Source organism: Rhinopithecus roxellana, chromosome 14, assembly GCF_007565055.1.
Source record: "Rhinopithecus roxellana isolate Shanxi Qingling chromosome 14, ASM756505v1, whole genome shotgun sequence".
NCBI classification, from domain to species: domain Eukaryota; kingdom Metazoa; phylum Chordata; class Mammalia; order Primates; family Cercopithecidae; genus Rhinopithecus; species Rhinopithecus roxellana.
In genome coordinates, this window is record NC_044562.1 from 66,362,153 (window position 1) to 66,373,839 (window position 11,687).

At 57.0% G+C, this 11,687-nt stretch overlaps 1 protein-coding gene and 1 pseudogene across 2 annotated transcripts; one reads left to right on the top strand and one right to left on the bottom strand.

The window, feature by feature from the left end:
- Positions 1-2,618: 2,618 nt before the first annotated feature.
- On the top strand, positions 2,619-4,357 carry LOC104655189 (annotated as a pseudogene).
- A 2,656-nt stretch (positions 4,358-7,013) lies between these two features.
- LOC104655171 (alkaline phosphatase, placental type) lies at positions 7,014-11,344 on the bottom strand. 2 transcript variants are annotated; one of them, XM_010354566.2, is made up of 11 exons: positions 11,009-11,344; positions 10,806-10,922; positions 10,577-10,692; positions 10,213-10,387; positions 9,964-10,136; positions 9,585-9,719; positions 9,413-9,485; positions 9,148-9,282; positions 8,874-9,065; positions 8,538-8,654; positions 7,014-8,412 (listed from the first exon to the last, which is right to left on the bottom strand). In XM_010354566.2, exons 1-11 carry the CDS (start codon positions 11,073-11,075, stop codon positions 8,111-8,113), a joined length of 1,602 nt encoding a protein of 533 aa, XP_010352868.1. In that variant the 5' UTR covers positions 11,076-11,344; the 3' UTR covers positions 7,014-8,110. The 2 variants fall into 2 exon arrangements, with proteins under 2 accessions (XP_010352868.1, XP_010352869.1); XM_010354567.2 differs by lacking the exons at positions 9,964-10,136; positions 10,213-10,387 and having other exon boundaries at positions 11,009-11,184.
- Positions 11,345-11,687: the final 343 nt, after the last annotated feature.

Consider the following 11,687-nt stretch of genomic DNA (forward strand, 5'->3'; position numbering starts at 1 on the left):
GTGCAGGGATTACAGGCAGGAGCCACCTCGAGGGGCCGACCCTCACCGTGTGTATGTGTGTTTTAAGAATTCCTATGGTGCTAAACTATTTATGTTTATTTTTGCTGTGGGATGATCAGAAGATGTTCAGGAACAAGCAAGAAAAAAAAATGAGCCAAATCATTTAAAGATGTGGGAAACCAAACCAAAATCAGAACGCTCACAAAATTTCAACCAAGGTGTGCACATCAAACAAAATATTCAGTCAGGCATGCAGAACCAAAAGTGAGTTCACCAGAAAAGACTTGCCTCGCAGGCAGAACGTTAATTCTGTAGAAATCAGAGTCCTCAAACCAGAAGGGTACTTCTCTTTACACCAGAAAGTGCTTGCCAAAAGCAAACAAGCAAAAAGTAAAAAAGAAAGAAACCCAAACTTTATACTCCCAGGAGGGATGAAAAGTCCTTTGTTTAAGGGAGCCTTATAACCAAATCACATCCAGAATAAAGTAAAAAGGAACTGACCAAAGGGAGGGAGTCCGGGTATTTGAGGAGATTCACCAGAACAGAAAATCAACTCCTGGAAAGGGCAGTCTGCAGAGGGCTCAGTCAACCCTGTTAGATTCCAGGAGACTCTGATTCACCCAAGATGAATTCACTTCGGTCCCACTTCTGGCTCCACTATGTGACACTGCATAACAAATACAGAAAGATCTAAACTAAAATGAACTTTCTTTGGAAATAGGTATTGCAATGGGAATAAGCAGGCCATAGGAAAGTCCGTGTGAATTTAGGGAGGTGAAGGAAGACAAAGGTTTTTAAAGGAAAAAGGAGGATCACAGGATTGTTCTGAGATATTTATCCTTGGCTACAAGGATCAAGGAAAAGAGTGGCACCAGTCTGAGGTTGGACAGGAGTATTTTTTGGTGAAAGGGTAGGAAGGTCTTTGTGCAAGGTGGAACTGGAGCCTGGACCACTGTCATCACCCACTGACCCACAGCCTCAGCTTCCCTTTTGGAGACACTGCAGGGGAGCCAAGGAGCTGGGCCTCGGACCCCTCTTTATTGGCAGTCTGTGCAGGGTGACCAGGACTGTGTGGTCAGAGGCTAAACCCACGTCACCTCCAATAGGCTGCGATTGCTGTGCTCTGGGTCAACTGTGCATTGCTACCATGGGGCCGCACTCGCAGCCCCAGGCCTTCTTCTGGCAGGGTGCTCCGTTGCTCTCCCTGGGTCAGGAACTAGGGGAAGAGAGCGAGGCCAACCAGAAGCCCAGACGCCCGTGGAGATCCTGTACAGGGGTTCCCAGGAGGACAAGGAAGCTCCCTGGTGAAGGTGCGCTCCGCGCAGGCGCTGTGCGGGCAGCCCAGGCACTCCGTTAGGGTTCCCTTGTCCTTTAGGAGGAGTTCTCCCCGGGCGGTGCTCTAGGGCTATGGGCTGGGGCATGACGGCCCCCAGCTGCGTAGCTCCAGCCCCTTTCTAACCGGCTGGTGGGCAGCTCAGCTTGGGGACGCGGGATTCGAAGGGACCCCTCCCGGGAGTACCCGCTGCCTTTACTGGTCCTGGGACAGGGCTGGACCCCGCGGGCTGGCGGCTCGGTGGCAGAAAAGGCAGGAGGCGCTGGGAGACTGCCCATGCAGCTCTGTTCAGGCTCAGGCTCTGGTTCGGAGCGGGCCCGCTAGGCCAGGTCCTGCTCAGGTGCTCACTCGCCAGGTAAATGGCGCCGAATCCCTGCAGCAGTCACCACCGTCTCGGCCGCTGCGCAGAGCCTCCCGACATCGTCTGCTCGCGCCCCGCGGGAGGTGAAACTTCGCCCACGTTTGGATTCTGGGGAGAACCTATTGAAGCCAGGAGTGGCTCGGGTCGGGGTCACAGACAGGGAGTGGGGGTGGGTGAGGGACGGAGCCGGTCTCCATCAGGGCCGCCCAGGGGGTGGGCTGTGTATCCACGACCCTGGGGCGTTGGCGCTCGCCCCTGGGGAAGGGGCGGGTGGGCCGTTGGGCCACCGAGCAGAAGCAGCCAGCGAGCGGGGTTGGAGTGGTCGATCCCGCGGACTTCCTCGAGGACAAAGTTTGGTTCTTTGGCCACTTTGTGGAGCCTCTGTGTTCAGCGCGGAAAACGGAAAGTGCAGCATAGGCGCGCTCCTGACGGCACCTCCTCACTCCAGCCTCCGCTCCTTCCCCCACATTCCGCCCGGCCTTGGCTGGGGCAGGTCCTGGACCAGAAAGGCGACGAGAAGAGGTACGGGCCTTTCAGTGAAGGCCCACTACGTGCCAGGCCCCGTGCCCAGCGCCTCCCCCTTCCCATCAGGGCGCTCCCAACCCAGGGACCCGCACGTGTGTGCAGAATGGGGGACAGGGGAGAAGACTCCACTGTGCACGCGGAGGTGGTGGCCCCGCCGAGCCCTCCTGGTCCCTGGTTTCCCCAGTGAAAGAGGCCCGCGGCTGGGCCTCTGCACCCAGGCCTATTTCTCTCCTCGCAGTGCCCAGGAACCCCGTTGGGCTGCGGCGCCTCATGAGCTTGCCTCTGTCCTTCTGGCAGCTGAGGCCCCAGGGGCCACGCTGAGGCCCACGAGGAGGCCGGAGGTCACGCGCATCGCGTAGCCCAGGTGGCCCAGGGCTGCACCCCGGCGGCCTCGGCGCCATGGAGTCCTGGTATTCGCTGATGGCGCACTACGATGAGTTCTAGGAGGTCAAGTATGTCAGTCACTGCGGCGCGGGGGGCGCTTGCGGGGCCTTTCTGCCCCCAGGCCACCGGGCCCAGGCCGGGCTGCAGCGCTGGAAGCAGCCTGCAGTGAGCCTGCTGTCGGGTTGGTGTTTGCAGCCGGCCTCTGCTTCATCCTGGCGGCTATGCTGGCGCTCAAGTACCTGGGCTCGGTCGCGGCCGGCGGCGGCGCCTGTCCTGAAGGCTGTCCTGAGCGCAAGGCCTTTGCGTGAGCCGCTGGCTTCCTGGCAGCCAACCTGGACGCCAGCATCGACCCATGCCAGGACTTCTACTCGTTCGCCTGCGGCAGCTGGCTGAGGCGCCACGCCATCCCTGACGACAAGCTCACCTATGGCACCATTGCGGCCATCGGCGAGCAGAACGAGGAGCGCCTGCGGCGCCTGCTGGCTCGGCCCAAGGGTGGACCCAGCGGCGCTGCCCAGCACTAGGTGCACGCCTTCTTCCGCTTGTGCCTCGAGATGCGCGAGATCGAACGATTGAACCCGCTGCCCAGGCTGGAGATCATCGATGACTGCGGGGGCTGAGACCTGTGCGGCGCGGCGGAGCTCCCGGGGGTCGCTGCGGGATGGGACCTCAACCGGCTGCTGTAAAAAGTGCAGGGCATGTACAGCACCGTCGCGCTCTTCTCACTCATGGTCAGCCTGGACGACAGCAACTCTTTGCGCTACGTCATCCGTGTGAGTGCGCGCCGGAAGCACCCCGCCAGCGGCCGCGGACCCAGGGCGCAGTGGCCTTGCTCAGGGGTTCCTGCGCGCGGGAGGAGGGTGCGCGAGAGGAGAGGAAGGGAAAGCAGGGGAGGAGGTGAGGGAGGGCACAGCGGCCGCGCGCGGGAAGAAGTCGTAAGTAATTTCCCTGGGGTAACTTCGGTGTTTAGCGGAGCAGCGGGAGCAGCCATTTCCCAGCTCTCTGGCAGGCAGTGAGGGCGGGGTGGGGGCGGCGGGGGAGGGAGTGCGCGACAATATATTCAAGCTTGTGTACAAAGCATTTGAGGTCGAGTTGAAGAAACAACTTGAAGAATGGTCTCACAGCAATTACAAACAAATACCCTTCGGCAATTACAAGAAGGCTTTCAATGACTGAACCCGAATACTTGGTTTCCTGGGTTAAACATACGCATTTGGGTGATGGCTGCTATATTATTTTTTGTAACTGATTGCAGGCTTCTGTAAATGGCTCTGTGCTGCCGCCCAAAGCATTTACGACCAGGGAAGAAGGAGAGATGCTTACCTTGCATTAGATAACCAGCAAGCTCTAAGAATTAAAGAAAGGGGGGATGTGGGGGGTGCATTTGAGCTCCAGGCATGGAAAAATACTCAGGCACTGTGTGTACGTTGTCTGTGCGTGAGAATGTAACTCCTTGACTTTGAAAACATTCCACAAGGAGTGGAATGTGTGATAAGGAGCGCTGAAAACAGCCTCCTAAGAATGTGGTCTGAGTGCTTTTACAAGGCCATATGTGCCTCAGGACCCCACGGCAAAAACCCATCTGGTGGATGTTTGTAGTTTAACAAGCCCTCTAATAAATACTTGGCGGACAGATTTTGGGGCAGCACTCTCTCAGAGGAGCTGCTCCCTGCCCCGCTCAGCTGGAATTGTCTGAGTACTTCACTCTCAGCGTTCACAGCAGCTACAAGCTGCAGGTGGTGACCCCAACGTGACCACCTTGAAATTAGGCGTGGAGCAGGTCGACTCATCAACTTTTGGAACTAAAAATACCAAAAATTAGCCGGGCGTGGTGGCGGTTGCCTGTAATCCCAGCTACTCAGGAAGCTGAGGCAGAAGAATTGCTTGAACCCAGGAGGCAGATGTTGCACTGAGCCGAGATCGCGCCACTGCACTCCAGCCTGGGCGATACAAGCGAAACTCCGTCTCAAACAAAACAAAACTCATGCTAAGGAAAGAGCATATTTTTGAGCAGAAGTTTGAAAATATTTTCTCTGACACTTGATTTTGAGGTAAATAATGTATTGGACTCATAAACACTCATACCTACACAGGAAAAGGAAGCTTGAGAACAGAATGATCTAATTTCAGAATAATCTTTTTCCTCCCCCCCCCTCCTCCTCCTCCTCTTCTTCGTCTTCTTCCTATTCCTCTTCCTCTTCCTCTTCTTCCTTCTTCCTCTTCTTCTTCTTGAGATGGAGTTTCACTCTCTTCACCCAGGCTGGAGTGCAATGGTGCCATCTTGGCTCACTGCAACCTCTGCCTCCTGGATTCAAGCGATTCTCTTGTCTGAGCTTCCCGAGTAGCTAGGATTACAAGCGCCTGCCACCACACCTGGCTAATTTTTGTATTTTTAGTAGAGACAGAGTTTCACCATGATGACCAGGCTGGTCTCAAACTTCTGATCTCAAGTGATCCACCTGCCTCGGCCTCCCAAAAGGCTGGGATTACAGGCATGAGCCACAACGCCTGGCTAGAATAATCTGTTTTTAAAGCGTCTTCACTTTTAAAATATAGAAGTCCTTGGGTGTGAGCGCTCATGTAAAACCTAAACATGCAGCACCTCCGCATTGATTAGAAAGAGGAACTTCCTAACCCACTGACAACTGGGAAGATAGAAATATACTCGCTGGATTTTACCAGAACCTTTGCATATTTGGTGAATGGAATGTAACAATGAGTGTGATGATTTACTAAGGCCAGCTAGTGGTGTCTACCTTCTGTTCACCTCCCATGTTTTTATGACAGCCACTAAAACCTAGAATTGGAAAAAAAAAAAAAAAAAAAAAAAACTGTCCTGAGAGAGCCAGGTCCTCAAATAGACGTATATATTTTTCCAGACAGGGTCTTGCTGTGTCGCCCAGGCTAGAATGCAGTGGAGCAATCTTCTTTTACTGCAGCCTCAACCTCCCTGGGCTCAGTTGTTGTTTTTGTAGAGACAGGGTCTCACTATGTTGTCCAGGCTATTCTCGAACTCCTGAAGTCAAGTGATCCTACCCCGTCTTCCTGCCAAAGTGCTGGGATTGCAGGTGTTGAGCCGCCATGCCTGCCAAATAGATATTTTACAATGTTAAATTAATTTTCATGTGCAAGGACACATTCAATCATGCTAATATTTCTAGTGAGCACAAAATGCTTGCCTTTTTTTTTTTCTCATAAGACAGAGTCTGGGTCTGTTGCACAGGCTGGCGTGCAGTGGTGTGATCTCAACTCACTGCAGCCTCCCAGGTTCAATCGATTCTCCTGCCTCAGCCTCCCAAGTAGCTGGGTGCTGACCACCAAGCCTGGCTAAATTTCATAGTTTTAGTAGAGACCGTGTTTTAGTTTAGACCAGTTTTAGTTTTAGTTTCACCATGTTGGTTGGGCTGGTCTCAAACTCCTCACCTCAGGTGATCCTCTCACCACAGCCTCCTGAGTAGCTGGGTCCACAGGCATGGGCCACGAGGCTTGGCTAATTTTTGTCTTTTTTGTAATAGTGTAAAATTTGCTGGAAAATGTGGTTGATTTCACCTTTAATTCTTTTCAGCCGGACGTGTGGCTCATGCCTGTAATCCCAAACTTTGGGAGACCGAGGTGCGTGGATCACCTGAGGTCAGGAGTTGGAGACCTGCCTAGCCAACATGGTGAAACCCTGTCTCTACTAAAAATACAAAAGCTAGCCAAGCGTGGTGGTGCACACTTGTTAACCCCTAGCTACTTGGGAGGGTGAGGCAGGGGAATGACTTGAACCCAGGAGGAGGAGGTTGCAGTGAGCCAAGACAAGATCATTGCACTCCAGCCTGGGCAACAAAGTGAGACTGCCTCAAAAAAAAAAAAAAAAAAAAAAAAATTCTTTTCAAGGTTCTCTTGGGGCAGGTGTGGTACTCACCAAGCATGGCTGTATTGGGATAGGTGCTCCCAAATGCTTTCGGAAGGTCAGAAACACCTGGAGTCAGCTCCTTCCCCAGCTCTCACCTCTACCTATTACCCTCTACCACCCCCACCATCCACCCAAAAGACAAGACCCTTCTTCTGGCAGCAGCCAGAGTACTCATTTTCCACCTAGGGCAGGTCACAGCCCTACTCAAAGACCTCCAACCACATCCCTTTACTCAGACTTCACACTCCCCCATGCTCCCCACCCTCTTGACCCCTCAGATTTACCCCTCTACCCACCCACCCTCTAATCCAGCCCTTGGCCTCCCAGAGCACCTGCTGGCGCTGCCCCAGGGCCTTTGCACTGCTGTGCCACCTTGCTCAAGCCCCACTCTGTTCAGGTCTCCTGCTCAATCGTCTGCTCCTCAGCAGCCCCTCCTGGCCTGCGTTATCCACCCCTCCAGACACTGTGCCCACAGGCACTCACGATTTTTCTCCTAGGAAGTAGTACTGGCATTACACTATTTAACACTTCCTTTTCTTACTTGTTCATTTATTTTTTAAATTAATTTATTTATTTTTGAGGCGGAATCTCGCTCTGTCGCCCAGGCTGGAGTGCAGTGGCATGACCTTGGCTCACTGCAACTTCTGCCTCCCAGGTTCAAGCGATTCTCCTGCTTTAGCCTCCTGGGTAGCTGGGACTACAGGCGCATAGATAAGGGGTTTCACCGTGTTAACCAGGATGGTCTCCATCTCCTGACCTCATGATCTGCCCACCTTGGCCTCCCAAAGTGCTGGGATTACAAACACTTCCTTTTATTATTGCTTTGTCTCCCAGGAGAGCGGAGGCCCTGGGGAGGCAGGGGAGTCTTCCTTGTTGAGAAATCTATGCCCAGTGTCCAGATGTCCGGGGAGGGACCTTTGGCTCTCGACTGCTGCCCTGCACCCAGGGCTTCCCAGGAGCTCCTTGGATCTCAGTTGGGTGCTGAAATTGGCATTTGGAGGTATGGAACATCTGAGTAGTTGTGATATGGGGCAAGCCTCTGCCATGAGGCAGAGGGCCCCTTGGAGGGGTACAGGAGTGTGGAATTAGCTCAGTGGGGGGCAGCCGAAGGCTGTGTCAAAATCCCCCTGGGGATCCCCACCCCAGCAGCCTCCTTGGCTGGCAGGGTGGCAGGAAGCCACGCTTCTCCAGGCGTCCTGAAGCTCCCAAGTCCTCAAGTCCCACAAGTGATTCAAGGACTGAAGCAAAGGTCAGCGGGGTGCGGGGTCTGGGTGCTTCTCTTCCCCAGAAAGGGAGCCTGCCTGGTACCCAAGGACTATAGGTGGGGGCTGGATGGCCTGAGTTCCCTTCTTTCTTGGGGTGCAGGCAGCCACAGGGCACAACCTGCAGTCCCTGGGGTTGGGGCAGGGAGTCCAAGAGTAGCCAAGGGGCAGCTTTGGTGTCATGGGCTCAGTCCCCAGGGCGCGCGAGGAGATGAAGGTTCCATGGCAGGACATCTGTGTGGCGACTCTGGGGGTGATGACTCGGGGTGGAGGCCGGGCAGGACGACAGGAGGTGGGGAGCAGGAGAACTCCGAGATGGGGAAGCAGAAGCCCCAGGGATGGGACCCTCAGGGAGCAGTGACCGTCTCCAGCAGCAGCAGCAGGGCCCCAGCCAGAAGAGGCAGGGACTCAGGGACCGCGGAGCGCCCAGGGTGTGCGGCGTCGGTGGTGGCGGCGGGGGGCGCCAGGTCACAGGCCGTGTAGGGCTCCAGACAGGCGGCAAAGGCCATGACGTGCGCTACGAAGCTTTGCTCCTGCACGCCATGAACCAGGTGCGCCTGCGGGCCGCGCGCGAACACCGCCACGTCCTCGCCTGCGTGTGTCTCTTCGTCCAGGGGCACTGCCGACTGCTGCCGGTACTCGGGGCTCCCTGGTAGGAGAGTTCAGTTCCGGTAGGAGGGTTCAGTTCCAGGCAGACAGAAGGTGACCCCTTCCAGCCAGTCCCCCATCCTTGGCACCCTGGTCCCCCTCAGGGGGCGACCCCGCAGCACTTACCACTCTGGCTCTCCGTAACATCTGGCCGGGCGCCGTCCTTGATCACATAGCCCGGACCGTTTCCATATAGGAGGGCCGTGTAGGCCTTCCTGTCCTGGGCCTTGCCAGGTGCCAGCCCTGCAGAGAGAGGGGTCCCTGTGGTTGAGCTGAACACAGCTGTGCAGTGCCACCCACGTGCTGGGCTCCGCCACTTTTTGCCTGGTCAGGGGCTTAGTCCTCAGGAGACCCTACAGGGCTGGTGCCAGCATTACTACCATTTGACAGAGGAGGAGACTGAGGCTCAGATTTCACCCACGTAATTGATGCAGCAGCACCTGCCACTCTCCCCAGGCCTACCGAAGATGGAGCTCCCTCGCAGTGGGTAGCCACCAAAGGAGAAGACATGGGAGTGGTCAGCAGTGACGAGGGTCAGCGTGTCCTCCTCGCTGGTGAGCTGGCCCACCCTCTCAATGGCGTCGTCAAACATGACCGCCTCAGTCAGTGCCCGGTAGGCCCTGCTTTCGTGATGACCATGGTCAATGCGACCGCCTGCAGGAAGGCCAGAGAGGGGTGGTGCTGAACCTGCCCTGCTCCAAACCCCAACCCCCACTCCCCAGGGGCCACCACGCACCCTCCACGAAGAGGAAGAAACCGCGGGGATTCCTGCTTAGCAGGCGCAGGGCAGCCTCTGTCATCTCCATTAGGGAGGGGTCCAGTGTGGAGTCTCGGTGGATCTCATATTTCATGTCTCCGGGCTCAAAGAGACCTGTGGGACAAGGGGTCCCATGGTGACTGGCAGGTGGCGGGTGGGAGGGTGCTGGCAGACGTGTATGCAGGTTCAGAAGGTGCCATCTGAGGCCATCTGAGGGATTCCAGGGCAGGAAGGGGGTCCTTACCCATGAGGTGGGTCACAGACGGGTCCTGGGAAGCCTGCATGAGCTCAGTGCGGTTCCACACGTACCGGGCACCCTGCAGGGAGGGAGAGGGCCAGGCCTCAGCCCACAGCCCTGAGCCCCACACCTCTGCCCTTCCCCTGCTGTGCCTCCTGCACCGGCCAGCCCCCATCACCTGGTGCTTCGCCAGCCATTCCTGCACCAGGTTCTTCCCATCCATCCTGGTCCCATCCTGGCTGTAGTCATGTGGGTACTCAGGGTCTGGGGCCCCCATGCGAAACATGTGCTTTCGGCCTCCACCTAGGATCACCTGGGAACAGAGGATGGGGCACGTGGGTTTGGGGCCTGGCCGGCCCTGTGCCACTTCCTCCTGTACAGCCCTTGGCTCCCCTCCCCAAGGTTGTGGGAGTGGCCCGGCCTGGGCTGCATCTTCTATGCCCCCAACCCTACCCTCAGATCCTGCTGACCCAGATCAGGCTGTTGGTTGCCTGGGTCTGAGCTGGTGCCCCCTGCTACTCTCTGCCCAGCCCCAACCCTTGGCCCTGGGGTCACACGTCAATGTCCATGTTGGAAATGAGCTGCGTGGCGATGTCCTTGCAGCCCTCCCGGCGGGCCGAGCCAGGCATGTTGGCGTCCGAGTACCAGTTGCGGTTCACCGTGTGGGCGTAGGCACCGGCTGGTGAGGCGTGCTGCACCCGTGTGGTGGTCACCACTCCCACTGACTTCCCTAAGGGTGACAGAGGTCAGGATATGTGACCAAGGTCTGTGACCTGGCCCTGATCCCGCAGTGTGCCCCAGCTCACCTGCTTTCTTGGCCCGATTCATCACGGAGACCACCTCATTGCCGCGTGTCGTGTTGCACTGGTTAAAGCGGGCAGCTGCACTCAAGCCGATGGTCTGGAAGTTGCCCTTGACCCCGCACAGGTAGGCCGTGGCTGTGGCTGCGCTGTCTGGCACATGCTTATCTACACTGTATGTCTGGGGACAGAGACACTCTGAGCTCTTCTCTGGGGCAGACACACAGACCCTGATCTCTGTCCTCTGGGATTCCAACTGCCCCCAGCTCCTTACTGGAGGCCCAGCTGTTTAGGGTCCCTCCGTCCTACCACACTCCATAGCCAGGATACCCTTCTCTGCTTGAAGACTCTAAGGTGGCCCAGCCCTTACCTTGGACAGAGCCACGTATGGGAAGTGGTCCATGGCCAGGGGGGTCTCAGGCCCCAGTTTGTCCTTCTTCTGCCCCTTTAGGATCCTGGCGGCTGTCACCGTAGACACCCCCATCCCTGAAGGAACAGAAATGTGTGAGGCTTGGGCCCCAGGGTTGTCCTGGAACCACCGAGGGTCCGGGCGCTGGGGCTGTGAGGGCTGCGGGGATGGACAGGCCTTGCTCACTCACCATCGCCCAGGAAGAGGATGAGGTTCTTGGCGACCTTCTGGATGGGCTGCAGCTTCTTGGCGGCACCCAGGGCCTCGGCTGCCTGGCGGTTCCAGAAGGCTGGGTTCTCCTCCTCAACTGGCCGGGGGAGAGCAGAGATCAGGTCAGCCTGGGCTGGGGGGCGCCCTGTGTGTGTGTAGGGGCAGCTCGGGGAGCCTCATTACCTGGGATGATGGCCAGGGAGAGCTGTAGCCTCAGGCCCAGCAGCAGCAGCACCCAGGACCTCCGCATGTCGGGAGGGCAGCAGGAGAGTGGTGTGGCAGGAATTCCGGGTATGGAACGTGAGCTGCACTCCAGGCTGCCTGGGTTTAAATCAGGGAGAACTGTGTCTCGGCTTCTCCCCTTGTTGCCACCTTGACCCCGCCCAGCCTCTTGACATGAAGCCACACTGGCTGAAGGGAGTGGCAGGGTGCGGCTGGGCTGGGCCAGGCTGGGGTTGGGGTCCTGAGAAAGGCAGCTCAGGGTGGGACCAGGTGTCGCTCAGGGAAGGGTGGGGTTTTGGGTACAGATGCCATCTGGGTGAGTGTGGTGTGCATCCTGCAGCCAGGAGCCCCTCCCCCAACCCCTGCTCACTGTGTCTTGTGTGGAACAAGACGCCCTGTCACTCATTCATTCACCCATTTTTTTTCTATATTTCCCAGAAGCTGGGGCCAGGCTCTGTTCTGCTGTCGAGAGGAGGGGAGGCTGGAAGCACACAGCCCGGGCCAGGGCCTGGGTTCAGCCTACTGATTCCAGGAGCCTGGGCCCGGTGGGAAAGGGGCACGTGGGGGGCTTTGGTGCCCTGGCACCCCGTTGCTCCATCATCTGGCTTTGGCCTGGACAGGTGGGGCTGGCAGGAATCCG